Source organism: Mesoplodon bidens (genome assembly GCF_964165515.1).
Source record: "Mesoplodon bidens genome assembly, chromosome: 19".
NCBI lineage: Eukaryota > Metazoa > Chordata > Mammalia > Artiodactyla > Ziphiidae > Mesoplodon > Mesoplodon bidens.
The window spans coordinates 46,902,262-46,916,558 of record NC_138179.1 but is presented as its reverse complement, the minus strand read 5'-3'; the positions used below and the strand labels follow the sequence as shown (position 1 = coordinate 46,916,558).

At 47.1% G+C, this 14,297-nt stretch overlaps 1 protein-coding gene across 4 annotated transcripts in view; it reads left to right on the top strand.

Annotated features, from left to right (window-relative positions):
- The window catches only part of TANC2 (tetratricopeptide repeat, ankyrin repeat and coiled-coil containing 2), a 356,371-nt gene extending 342,326 nt beyond the window's left edge, over positions 1–14,045 (top strand). For all 4 annotated transcript variants that reach the window (XM_081218265.1, XM_081218264.1, XM_081218263.1 and 1 more), the window contains 7 exons: positions 1–124; positions 3,314–3,489; positions 3,786–3,918; positions 5,321–5,412; positions 7,319–7,465; positions 9,914–10,014; positions 11,605–14,045. In XM_081218265.1, the coding sequence (XP_081074391.1) occupies positions 1–124; positions 3,314–3,489; positions 3,786–3,918; positions 5,321–5,412; positions 7,319–7,465; positions 9,914–10,014; positions 11,605–13,558 (2,727 nt within the window). In that variant the 3' untranslated portion in view covers positions 13,559–14,045. The remainder of the gene's footprint in view (positions 125–3,313; positions 3,490–3,785; positions 3,919–5,320; positions 5,413–7,318; positions 7,466–9,913; positions 10,015–11,604) is intronic.
- The last annotated feature ends 252 nt before the right edge of the window (positions 14,046–14,297 follow it).

Genomic DNA, 14,297 nt, shown 5'->3' with positions numbered 1-14,297 from the left:
ATTGTTGATCTTTTACTCACCCATGGAGCTGATGTCAACATGGCAGACAAGCAGGGCCGTACTCCCCTGATGATGGCAGCTTCCGAAGGCCACCTGGGAACTGTGGACTTTCTCCTTGCTCAAGGTCAGTCCTACAATGCCAGAGCTTGATGATCAGTGCCCATAACAACCCAAGGAACTCATGATTTCCAGGGATGGATTCCAAGAGGAGTTGAGAATGGATATTCTTAAGCCAGTTGGTTAGAAAATGAAAGTCCATCTTCTCTCTTCTCATATACAGTGGGACCCTTCTAATTCTGACATTCCCTATTTCTTTATGGCTTGAGGGGTTTTTGGTATCCTAATCAAATTTACATAATCTAAGCTCTTTAATCTCCCAACTTTGATTTTTTTTTTAATGTACACTCAATAAATGTTCATCTTCCAGGGATCGTATTTTGACTTTATCAATTCTTTTGTAAGCCTGCACAACTAATATTTTTCTTGTATCCTAAGGAGGCAAATGGAAGTTGAAATGATTGTTGACCGTGGGACCCTATTTGAGGAATCAGGGTATTATTACCCTCCTATTGTAATAAATTCCTTTTGACATTTACCAACATTCATATATTCCTGGTGAATGGGAAATAAGTTAAAGGAGATTGTGGTCATACTATCCAAAGCATTCCCTCCAATGGCTCCGACCTCAGTCATCTATACAGAACAGTAGTGAGTGACAGGAGAACCTCTGTAGTAGAAAAGCTCCAGTCACTGGTGACTCTGCAGTACCATCTAGTGGAGCTTGAGCATTTGCATCAAGCAGGAGGTGGTATGACTGTGACCAGCCCGTAGAAGCTCAACAGACACAGATCCCAGACATTTGTTCCCTTTACGCTGCAGGCATTCTGGTCTCCGGTCTTCCATACTGTTTCATTCTTTCACACTTAAATCAGAGACTTTCTCTCAATCAACAAATCCTACCCAAGTTTATTTAGCCTACGTTATCCGCAAAACACTATGCTAGGAACTGAGTGATTTTTTAAAATAAATACACTACAATCCATGTCTTCAAAGGGTCTGTAATCTGGCAAGGAGGGGATAAAACAAAGATAAGGAACTACCTTAAAAAGCAGAGAATCCTAAGTACTCTGATGATAAAGGTATTTGAGTTAGAACAGGACAGACTTTGAAATCTGAATGGGAAAAATGTTCTATTTTCAGGGAGAGGACGTAATGTAAATGAAAGGTCAGAGAGGAGAAACAGTATACAACAGGTTTGGGAAAATATGCAAGTTGTCCAGTGACGTACATGAGGACTGTTGGGAAATAAAATTGGAAATGTATGTGGAAAGAAATTGAAAAGGAGCAGATTAAAAGAGTTTGGACTTATCTGAAGGCAGTAGGGAGCCTTTCAAGATTTTTAAAACGGGAATCAGTGCCAGAGTTGTGCTTTAAAAAAAAAAAAGAAAAATCACTTTGGCAGTAGTGTGAATAGTAGAGTTGATGAAGGGATTATAGTGGACCTGGGGATCAATTAGGAAGCCATTGTCATTGAGTCGATGAGAGGTAATGCCGAATCCAGGTGCAGTAGCTGTTAGGATAGAACAGGAGGGCCAAGTGCAAAAAAGATTTTGGATATAAGTGTTGATTACATGCAGGTCGTAAGGATAGATGAGTTGATGGTAACTCCAAAGTTCGAAAATGGATGTTTGGGAGAACTGTGATTCTGTTAACTGCCCGGAGAAGAAAAGAGAGAAGAGGAAGATTTCAAATTGAATTTCCGGAGGAAATTGAATACCTGGGTTTTTTTCATATGTATCTCCTTTTAATTTCTTAAATTCCAGCTTCCCTTATCTTTGTAAAATCAATTTATCTGTAACATACATCCAGAACCTTCCTTTCCTGCTTTTTCCACCCCTGAAGACTCTGTCCAGGAAATTTATAGATGTTGCATCTGAGAAAACTCCTTAGATTCTGTCCCATATTCAGATTCATTCCATGTTAGAGTCAATGTTTTAGTTGCAAACTACACCATTGTGAAAAGATAACCCACTGCATGGATGGCTGTCCTCAGGGTTAGAAGTATCGTACTTTCCAACCCTTCATCCTGTTACGGGAAGCCACAAAGTCTGGTTGTCTGACCTCTAGGGATACAGAGGTGATAGGCCACATATCTGCTGAGTAGCCCCAGAGCCTGGCTGTGGCAGGTCCTGAGCTTGCCCTGACATCTGAATCCTGTCCGGCTGAGGAGGCAGCCTGGAAAATGTACTGTGTGTGCAGTAAGTTGATCTCTAATTCAGTTAGTGAGCATGTCATGCCCACTGTGTGGAAAGAGTCATCTTAGGTGCTCTTCAAAACTAGCGAGGGCACGACAGGCTCTTTGCCATCCAAGAGCTTGCAGTCTAGGCTGAGAACCAAACGTATATTGAATCTTAGACTAATTACAAAAACAGTATGTCAAGTGTGCTTGCTCCTCACAGGTGAAAATAGAAATGTTGAAGGGAAGAAGATGTAGAATATAAAATAGGCTAAAAGAGTGGGGATGGGGTTGTTGAAGGCTGACTAGTTTAATTAAACTCCTGTTTCCTTCCTGGCCTGGGCTCAGTCTCTTCCCATGAGTCCGTTTCCCTCCCATTCTAAGGCAGGAGAAGGTGGCCTGATACTATCATCAATGATAAACATGTTCTGAGCTCCTTATTTTATGAGAACCTCTCAAGGAGTTTATACCATTAGAAATCGAAGATTTTTGCCAAGTTCAGAAAACATGCACTGAGAATGTATTACAAATAAGTGGGATACATTAAAAAAAGATTAATAACAGAATAAGGTGACATATGTCCAAAGCAGGTTCAAGATGAGGTAACAGTGAATGGGAGAAGCTTTTTGGAGACAGGGAGGTTTGAGATGGTTCCTAGAGAACAGGTAGAAGTGAGGTAAGTCATGGGGAGAAAAAAGGTATCCACACATGGGAGCAGCATGACCAGAAGTGAGGATACAGGAGTACTTGTGGGAGATTCTAGAGGTGGTGAGCACATCCATTTGGGGCAAAGTTGAGGATTCTCACAGAGGAGTAATGAAACTTAAGGATAAACAGTAAGCTTGGGGAGAGATTATGCACAACCCAGGATAGGCTGCCCTGTCAAAGAACTGGACTCTTGTACTGACAGCTTGTGGGAGCAATTTTGTTAACAGTTTTATCAAAAGACAACTCACATACCAGAAACATAAGCTGTGCTTTGGCCGAGTGGACACCTTAAATACCAGCTTTCCCTCCTGCTGTGAGTTTTCATGTTTTTCATGTTTCCTCAGCCCTGTGTTATGCCTGCTCTTGTAGGTGCCTCCATCGCACTAATGGACAAAGAAGGATTGACAGCCCTCAGCTGGGCTTGTTTGAAGGGTCATCTCTCAGTAGTACGTTCTCTGGTGGATAATGGAGCTGCCACAGACCATGCTGACAAGAATGGCCGCACCCCACTGGATCTGGCGGCTTTCTATGGTGATGCTGAGGTGGTGAGTGCCTTTAACCAAGCCTCAGGGTGGTAAGAACAGGGAAGGTTCTCTATCCACAGTGTTATCTGGGGTTGATGATTCCTGATACAAAGTTCTCAGATCTGTACTTGCTCGAGGGCGGGAACATTCAAAACACCATTAAAGACCAGGAACGTAGGTCTGGCCTGGAATACCATGACTGTCCAGCCTGGTTCAAACCAGTAGTTGAATAAAGGGCAGGCAGCAGCCAGAGGCCTGAGTGGAGCAGTGTGAGCCGTTACACCTGGGTTAACTGCGCTGCTTCATCTGTGTCCTAGGTCCAGTTCCTGGTGGATCACGGGGCCATGATCGAGCATGTTGACTACAGCGGAATGCGCCCTTTGGATAGGGCCGTGGGGTGCCGGAACACTTCTGTTGTTGTCACTCTTCTGAAGAAAGGAGCCAAGATAGGTAGGAAAAAGGAAGAAGGTGCTGGCCATCTGTGCCCAGGGGCCAGACTGGTCCGGTGGTCTGGCTGCCCTGGGTGTGTGGTGTGAGTGTATATAGTTTCCCCTCTGCCCTGGCCCAGTTATTGTCCAAGTGAACAGAAAGACTCTTGGCCCAGAGAAAGCACCATCTGAGCCATGGTCTACACTACCCTGTGTCCAAAATCACACGGTTATCTGCCGTGCCCCGAGTAGCCTTAGCCAGGAGGCTGCTCTGACCTTAAGCACATCTCAGCGCTGATGCCTCGGTAACAGCCGCACCCTGTGAGCATCCTGGATCCCTGCACTGCCACAGCCTTCGCTTTCCCTTGCTCTGTATGTGCTTTGGACTCTGGAGTCCCTGCGGCTGCTGTGCCATCCGCTCCCCATCCCTCAGACCTGTAGACAAGGGTTGGCTGATATGCTGGCTTTTTTGCTGCCTGCCTCTCACTGCTGCTTTTTCCTTCTTTTTTTTTTTCACCTTCATCCATTTTTTTTTCCTCTCCTACAACTTTTTGTTTTCTCCTTTCTTTGAAGGTTGTCAGACGTTACCGAGTCGCCCACGAGGTATATTTCACCGCTGTCAGCATCAGGCGTGGTCTGATGGCTTGGTCAGCTTTGCCTTCTCCTCTTTGATTTAGCCTGCATGAGTTCCCTACACCTCTAATCTTTTAATTTACTTCACCTTAAAAGAAGATTTTTTTTAATGACTGTTGTAGAGAATAACTTGAACTTTTGATAACTAACCCTGAAAAGCTTAGTTGGTAAATAATTCAGGCATCCGTAAACTAATCGAGTTAACCTTTTCTTTCTCTTTGTGGGTAAAGTGGTCCTCAGTCATGTTGGCTTGTTTCACATTGGAACCGTGCTCCTGGTTCAGCATGAATCCCAGGAGTCCTATTCAGTACTTACCAATTAGGGGAGCCTTTAGAGTCTTTCATGGTTTCCCTTCTACAAAGAACGTATTTAAAAATTGAGACTAAACAGCTGGGGGTTTTGAGTCCCAGATTCTAAAATAAATTACCCTTTTGGGATTTTTAAAATCTTATGGTGACATTTAATGTAAACCCTTTCTCCCAATTTCCTTATTTAAAATAACTCCAGACTAAGCCATCGCCTGCCCAAATGCAACACGCAGGCTTTGCCGCCCTCCAATGGTGCAAACTCAGACAGTTCAAACATTCTTATTTTAAGGTGAATACAAATCCAACACAGCTTCTTGGCAGTGGGAGTTACTAAGACACTCCCAGTTCTAAAAGTTGAGGCCATTGTTGTGGAGCAAGTTGTTCTCTCAGCAGAAATTCCCCAAGGGTGTTTTTTTCACCTAGCTTCCTACCACCCTTACATTGTATGAGTTTTTTACCCATCATGCATCCTGTACACTACAGGTCCAGCCACATGGGCGATGGCCACCTCCAAACCAGACATCATGATCATCCTGCTGAGCAAGCTGATGGAAGAGGGAGACATGTTTTATAAGGTGAGGGGAGGAAGGAACCATGTCCTCCAGACAGCCGCTGACTGTTCTCTACTTGTACAATCTCCCAAAGTCTCGGCAGGTCTCACCCTTGGCTCTAGAGGCAATGCCATCCCTCAGTGGTGGGCTCATAAGCTGAGGATCCCAGGATTTTGCTTTCTCAACAAGAGAGCAAGAGTAGCCTGCACATGCCTGCAGCTGATGAACCTAAAGACCTAGTTTTACCTGGTCACTAATAGGCAGATACGTAGATTCTACATGGAATCTGTTCATTGGAGCCTGGAAACCATGGGACAAGTAAAAGAAACGTTATATAGTGCAGATATTTTCAGTCTGTGAGAAAGAGGCATCAATGTTAGCTTTTATATTTAATATATATGTAGACTTAAAAATCTGTAGTAATAATAGCTTATCAGCATCCCTGAGGAAGAAAAGGAAACCAAGACAAATAGCAATTACAAGATTTACTTGAAGTCATTCACTGAATGACAACAAAAAAGGTATGAAGTCTTCTTGTACTCACAGTTCAAGCTGAAGGCTCCATACCCTAACACACACAAACTCCCATGGGCTGCAGGAAGTCCCTTAAGAACTTTCCATGTCAGAGTTATCTCATTGTGTTAAGATGAGCTGAATCTTCTTCTCCTAAAGTAAATACAAATCCAGCCCAGCTTTTGGCAGCGGGTGTCACTGAGACGTGCCCAGGCCCAAAGGTGAGGAAATGATTGTGATGCACGTTACTTCCGCCTTGTGTAAGGAGTATTCAGAGCTCCTGGGAGTAGAGTTGTACTTCCCAAAGACCCTTTGAGTGAGAGTTATTGTAATCTAGGACTCTTAGGCTCCTAGGAAACTTGAGTTCTGACCCAACCATGATTTTACATGACTTCAAAGAAGGGCCTCTCAGGGTGCCATGTTTATGGACTGGAGAGTGGCATTGCTGTCAAGAATTTCAGCCCTGTTCACGACATAACTTCTGGCACCCTAAGACAAGGAGTCCTACCTCCTAAACAGGCAGAGCTACTGCTGCTTCTACCCAGAATTCTGCCTTGGAAGACTCCCAAGTCTATCCTCAGTGAAAGGGTCTAAAGAGAAAATAAAAGATCAGGATCCCTGGTTGGAGTTGCAACTATACAGACGGAATGGAGTGGATAAAGGGCAGCTAACAGAGTGTGAGATGCCTCCTGCATCATTCTGGGCTCAGCTTATAGATTTTCAGATGCAAAATGTAAGAAAAGTTCAAGGCCCCTGTGACCAGGTCCCTAGGTGGGTCATAGATTTACCTCATCTTGGAAAATCCCTCTGACATAGTCAGATGGAATCACAAATTCTAAATTTCACTTCTCTACCACCACCCTACCCCATGCCTTTTCGAAAAACGGGGGAAGACTCATTGATATTCTTTTATGCCATGAGATTAGGGGAGCAACAGCTAGACTGCTGTAGCTCCCACATCCTTTGTGAGGAAGAGAATGGCCTCTTGTAGAGGACTGGCAAGGTGGAACAAAAAGAATTTTCAGATAAGACAAATGTAAAGAAGTAGTAATAACTTTGGAGTGATTGGGACTGGGAAATGCTATGTGTCCTAGGGAGATCAGGTGGGGAAAAACCTCCTTTAAAATGAACAAGGTCAGTTCCTTGGGAGTCCAGTTGGGAAGCTGGGGTCCCAGGCCTTTCATACGCCAAGACTTTGTTTCTCTGGCTTGTATCTTGGGAATCCCCTTCGTCACCCCTTGCCTGCCAGGTGAGCTTCCAGTAGAAAAGACTGGACCCTTCTGCTGTCACCGTCAGGGCTGGTGTTGGGAGGGCTAACCCTTAGTAGTAACTGCGGAGAGAGGAAGGGAGTGGGGGCAAACCTCCTCAGCTGCTCAGCAAACCAACAGTGTGTTTTGCTATCTTGTGCTCCCACTAGAAAGGAAAAGTAAAGGAAGCTGCCCAGCGCTACCAGTACGCTCTGAAGAAATTCCCTAGAGAAGGGTTTGGTGAGGACTTGAAAACCTTCCGGGAGCTAAAAGTGTCTCTCCTCCTCAACCTCTCTCGATGTCGCAGGAAAATGAACGTAAGTCCCTCTCATCCCAGCTCCTTTCTGCAGTCCTGGAAGTTGACGGTCCATGTCACGCACTGGCTTTTACCAGGCCCCTGAAATCCTTGTCTGCCCCATTTGGAACTTGGTTGTCCTTCACAGAGCACTGACATTTGCAATTTGAAAGAAATCAAGTCTAAGTACAATCCGTACCTCAAACTATAAAAAAAGTTAATCCTGTGAGCACTTTGTAGCTTTCTGAATTTTCCTAATTCCTGCTGAAAGTGATTGGAATGCCATCATCATCCTGCCCTGCCCCCAAGTCAGTTTTCTGGTCTTTGGGAAAATGTGAGAGCAGTGGTCACTGGAATTCCAGCTGCAATTAGATACAAATTTTAGTCATTCCCTTCCTTACTGGTAGACCCCCTTAGTCATTTAAGGAAGGGCTGGAAAGAGGGCCCAGGACCATGAACTTCAAGGTTTAATTTCTAAGGCTAATCTTCAACTTTTCACTTCTTTCTTCATCCTTTTATTCTAACATAACACGTCCCTTCTTGTCACAGAGGGAGTCTTAGATCTCCTCCTGGTCCTTTATTATCCCCTAAATAGTCCTTGGTCCTTCTTGCCTGCCTCGCAGATACAGCCTCTGATGCCCTCAGGCACTGCTCCCTTGCCCTGCAGACACTCCTGGGCCAAGAACCCTCTCTCAGATCCTGGGAATAGCCAGGATCATGTCAGGAATCTCTGACATCCACTAGCCTGAGGTCTCATGGTTCCTCAGGAGATAAAAATAATCCAAGCCAAACAGGAATATTTGAATAAAGGGATAGAGAACTCAGGTGTACAGAAGTGAGCTTTCAGCCTCAGTAGCAACAGATCTGCTATGGGTTCTGGAAAAGTGACCTTTATATCATCCATCTTTAGATGGTAGTGAAAAGAGCACCCTGATAAATAGACATGGGCATCTCAGAGGGCACAGTGATGCCCTGAGAGGCGGAGTTTTCCCAGGTGCTGAGGAGAGTGGGGACGTGGGAGAGGTTCTCGGGGAAAGGCAGTGAGGTTCTTACGTGAAACAGAAGAAACAGCAGCAAGGGTCTCCTCCAGCTCCAGTTAGTAAGAGTTAGACAAAGCTCCGAAGCTGCTGCCAACCTGCTGGCTGCCTTTTTGCCTCACAAATAGTCTGCTTCTTAAAAATACTCCATAATCTTCCCAGAAATAATGATTGTCCCAAAAGAAAAAATTAAGGGGAAAGGTCGAAACAGCAGAGCTGGAAGCCGATGCTATAAAATAGAACACTTCCTCTGTAGCTCCACGTTGGGTCAGAAACAGTTAATCACCTCCCAGGACCACCTGAAGTCTGTCATCCTATGTAGAAAGTTGCTCATTAATTTTTTTTCTTTCTTTTTTTTTTTTCAACTTTACCTCCACCCCAGGGCCTTTGTTCTGCCTTTAGGACTCACAAGTTTAACCAGAGGCTACTGTGCTGTCCTATGGCTTTGATAGTAAAAGAGGAGAAAACCTTTCCCTTTAGTTTAGTATGTAAGGGTGTCTTGAAGACTATGGCTTCGTTCCCCTGGTTCCTGTTCCCAGGGCTTCTCAGAATGAGGACAGGTGGGACCGTGTTCCTCCAGGGAGCCTCAGTGATTAAGAGATGAGGCGACGGTACAGGCCCCCGTGGCAGCCAGTCTTCTCCCTTGTTTTACTCTTATTGTTTAAATTATAAACGTCTCCTTAGTAAGGAACAAGTTAAGACAAGGAGCAGGCCAGAGAAGCCTCTATGAAACAGAATGGAAACTACCGTTCCTTGAGCATCTCCTGTGCGCCAGGGGCTGTGTATGGAGCTTTCAAATGCTTTATTGCTCTTAATCCTACCTGGGAGGTCCGTATGGATAAGAAAGCACACAACACACCCTGAGGGCTTACAAAGCAGAGCAGAGAATTGAGCGCAAGCCTGTCTGACATCCCTCCTCCATCAAGTCTCCATAGCCAGTCATTTCTTTGTTACACAAACCCCATCTTCCTAGACTTATTTCTCATCCCTTTAAAGCCAAGGAATAGTGGGTGCGGCAGGAAGGTGGGGGGTAGGACGAGGGTACACATGAGGCGTTGACATGTGTGTTTGCCTCATATAACGCGTGTGCAGCAAGCGTTCGGGTTTCCACCTTCAAGAGCTTCAGTGGGTTGACGTTTGGCTTCTGGACCAGAAAGAACTATGTTACAAAGGCAGAAAGAGGACAAATTAAAAACATTTTCCTACTTTTGGGCAGATGAGTTCCTGTGAGCCATCGCAGGGCCACACAGGGCAAAAGGCAGAAGGAACTTTCAGTCTGGGCCACGTGGCTAGAGCCATGCCAGGCATGTCAAGCATCCCAGGTGTTCCGTCCATGAATGTCAAAGAAATGTACATATAATCTGTTTTATTCCCAAGCTGTCTATTTTTCATATCTCTTCAATGACTCATTTGCACACCTATTGTAATGACAGGATTTTGGAATGGCGGAGGAATTTGCTACTAAGGCCCTGGAGCTGAAACCGAAATCTTATGAAGCTTACTATGCAAGAGCAAGGGCAAAACGCAGCAGCAGGTGAGGAGAGAGAGAGAGAGGGTGAGAAGCAAGAGCTCTCCTTTCTGAAAATCGGGCCAAGGCAACGTAGACCATCCTGGGGCATATCGGACAGACCCATCTGTCTGTCCCTGAGGACTCGCAGGACCGAGCTCTGGGGATGGCTCCCATCACACAGAACGCATCGTACAGCTGGCAACTCTTTGGGGCTGTGGAGACCTAGAGCATTTTCCTTTGGGAGAAAACTACCTTTTCATTGTTGGAGAATGGCACCTTCTTCCAAGAAGCCTCTGCCATATCTCAGTCGCTTTTGAACCCCCAAAGCAGATAGCGTAGAGACACTGGTGGCTTAAGGAGAGGTCACTTGAGCGAAATATCCTCCCAGCCCTTTTAGAGGGGAAAGTAGGATGGGTCATGTATCACAGGCTCCTCTTTCTTTTCTGACAGGCATTTGGGAGATTTTCCCTGGATCATTTAGTCTTCCTCCTGGGGCTCTCCTCAAGTCTGGTGGCATCAAGCCTCCTTCTCACATACCCACCCCTCCCAGCACCACACTGCACATGCATGGAGACAGGAGGTCCTGCTGCCAGGACTGAGAGGGCCCAAGGGAAACCCCATCTCTCATGCCCCATCTGCTGTGGTCTGGCCAGTGGGCAGGAAAGGCTCCAGAAAGATCTAGAAACTGCCATCAGTGATCTTTAGGTAACTTGTCACTGTCCTTACTGCCTCCTGCCCGGCGCCCTGCCCTTCTCCCCGGCTCTGCCTGTAAAAGAACTGCTTCAGGTTCACAGCTATGACCAGGGGGCATGTGGTCCTGAAAATCAAACCCAGGTTAAGTCTAGTGATGATGGTGGCAGTGATCTTAGTCTTAATTAGCTGGGGCAACAGAGTTCTTACAGAAGCTTGACTGTCAAATTCTCTTTCCCCTTGGATTATTCCTTCCCCACAAGGCCAATTTGCCCCTTTTCTGGGCAAGGTGAATAGAGAGGATGGGAGTATCTCTGACTGTTTGTGTCCTTATTTGTAGATCAGAAGCTGAGTTTTCTAGTCAGCAAGCCTAATACCTGCCCAGCTTTGATGTAGCAGAATGGAGGAGCCACAGTGCTGTGGGGCGAGGGGTAGAGAGGGCAGAGGACAGGGTTCTTGCCTAGGATGGAACAGGCCTGAAAATTGGAGCTAAAATATAAAGAAAAAATTCTGCTGGATCAGCAAGATTTTAAATATTGTAGTTACTGTTTTGTTCCTAAGCTAATTGACAGTGACCCTGTAAATGACAACCCCACCCAACCCTCATACTACCTGGTGTGCATTTGGACACTGAGAGACACTTCCTGAAGGGCCTGGCTGGACTGACAAAATGGGGACATTTCTCCACTGATCCCAGAGAGGCCAGAGGGAAGATGGAGGCTGAACTGGCTAGGGAATCATTCTGGACTCTTCTGGAATGACAGCCTACCTATTTCCTTCCTTACAAATCAGACGAAACCAAAGCCCCCCCAGATGCCCCCAGACGCTAACAGTTCTCTGAAACAGTGACCGTGTTCTCAGCTCTTGGTGGTTCCTGTTGATTCAGAATAACTCCAGTTCCTGTGTTTACATTTTGTCAAGCAGACAGTTTGCAGCAGCCTTAGAGGACCTGAACGAGGCCATCAAGCTGTGTCCAAACAACCGTGAGATCCAGAGACTTCTGCTGAGAGTGGAGGAAGAGTGTCGACAGATGCAGCAACAGCCGCCGGCGGCACAGCCGCAGCCTCAGCAGCAGTTACCGGAAGAAACAGAACCCGAACCCCAGCATGAAGATATCTACTCCGTGCAGGACATACTCGAGGAGGAGTTCTTGGAACAGGATGTTGAGAATGTGTCCATCGGCCTCCAGACGGAGGCTCGGCCCAGCCAGGGGCTCCCGATAATCCAGAGCCCGCCCTCCTCCCCGGCCCACCGTGACGCGGCCTACATCTCCAGCTCGCCTCTTGGCTCTCATCAGGTTTTTGACTTCCGGTCCAGTAGTTCTGTAGGTTCTCCCACTAGGCAGAGCTATCAGTCCACCTCACCTGCTCTTTCTCCGACTCACCAGAACTCACATTACAGGCCTAGCCCCCCGCATACTTCCCCAGCTCATCAGGGAGGATCTTACCGCTTCAGCCCCCCTCCTGTGGGAGGGCAGGGCAAGGAATACCCGAGCCCTCCCCCGTCCCCTCTCCGCAGAGGCCCTCAGTATCGGGCCAGCCCTCCAGCGGAAAGCATGAGTGTCTATAGATCCCAGTCAGGCTCCCCCGTGCGCTATCAGCAAGAAACAAATGTTAGTCAGCTTCCTGGCAGACCGAAATCTCCATTATCCAAGATGGCCCAGCGGCCCTACCAGATGCCCCAGCTTCCTGTGGCAGTGCCCCAGCAAGGACTCAGGCTCCAGCCGGCCAAAGCCCAGATTGTGAGAAGCAACCAGCCCAGCTCAGCAGTTCATTCGAGCACCGTCATCTCCACAGGGGCCTATGGCCAAGTGGCCCATTCAATGGCTGGTAAATACCAGTCTTCACAAGGAGACATAGGAGTAAGTCAGAGCCGGTTGGTTTATCAAGGGTCAATCGGGGGGATTGTAGGGGATGGGAGACCCGTGCAGCATGTGCAGGCCAGCCTGAGTGCAGGCGCCATCTGTCAGCATGGAGGGTTGACCAAAGAAGACCTTCCCCAGCGACCTTCCTCCGCCTATCGAGGTGGCATGAGATACAGCCAGACACCACAGATTGGGCGTAGCCAGTCCGCATCCTATTACCCAGTCTGTCACTCAAAACTAGATCTGGAGCGTTCCTCCAGCCAGCTAGGTTCCCCCGACGTGTCACATTTAATCAGAAGACCTATTAGCGTCAACCCTAATGAAATCAAACCCCACCCACCAACTCCCAGGCCACTGCTGCACTCCCAAAGCGTAGGCCTCCGTTTCTCTCCATCTAGCAATAGTATCTCATCCGCCTCCAACCTAACTCCTACCTTCCGGCCGTCTTCCTCAATTCAGCAAATGGAGATCCCACTGAAACCGGCATATGATAGGTCATGTGACGAGCTGTCGCCAGTGTCTCCCACTCAGGGAGGTTACCCTAGTGAGCCTACCCGATCCAGGACCACACCATTCATGGGGATCATAGATAAAACAGCCCGGACTCAACAGTACCCCCACCTTCACCAGCAGAATCGGACCTGGGCAGTGTCATCGGTGGATACCGTTCTCAGTCCTACATCTCCAGGCAACCTGCCTCAGCCTGAGTCCTTCAGCCCACCGTCATCCATCAGCAACATTGCCTTTTATAACAAAACCAACAATGCACAGAACGGCCATTTGCTGGAGGACGATTACTACAGCCCCCATGGGATGCTGGCTAACGGGTCGCGCGGAGACCTGCTGGAGAGAGTTAGCCAGGCGTCTTCGTACCCCGACGTGAAGGTGGCTCGGACCCTCCCTGTGGCTCAGGCGTACCAGGACAACCTGCATAGGCAGCTGTCCCGGGACTCTCGACATGGGCAGACGTCCCCTATCAAACCAAAGAGACCATTTGTGGAGTCTAATGTTTAAAAGACGTGTGTTGGAGTGAGACCCCTGTGTGTTCACTGCACATTTTCAGGCTTGGTTTCCACATTCGAGGTAGTTCTCTGGCTTAATTTCTCATGTAGTTTCCGCGTGGTGTTCAGAGGTGGCAGCCCACATGCCGAAATCCTTTGCATGCAGCCAACTGGGAAGCTGGCCTCCGGGGAGCCAGGACTTGGGTTTCTTTTGTCTGTACCCTAGCCACACGCTCTCTCCCCCTCTTCAGATGCCAACGAGGAGATTGTTGTGCCGTGTGCTTTAACCCAGGGAGATCAGACACACTGGTCAGCTTTTTCCAGGAGACAATCGCTTTCACTGATGTTCTTGTTGTGTAAAATGTCTTTCTCCTTTTTTACAAAAATAAGATGTTCTTGTTCATTTTCTTCTAGGAACTTTAGAAAGAGTGTGATGCCCCTTTGCCTTTGCATTCTTATCCAGTGTTATCCAAATAGCCCCAGTGCATTCTTGTGCCATGGTCTCCTCCCCTGGACCGCCAGCTCCCTGCAGCCATCCGGTCTAGAATGTTCATTTAGATTATCGCTGGTCTTCCTATGGGGGTAAAGGATCAAGGAGAAAGAGAAGAAATAAGAAAGCACCGATACAGTTATGTGACTGTCACTACATGGATTTCCCAAGAGGCATTTTAGGAACATTGAGAAAACCAGCTGTTTAAATATTTCAGTCAGCCGAGGAAATTGGATGAGAATCATGCATACTTTTAAATAAT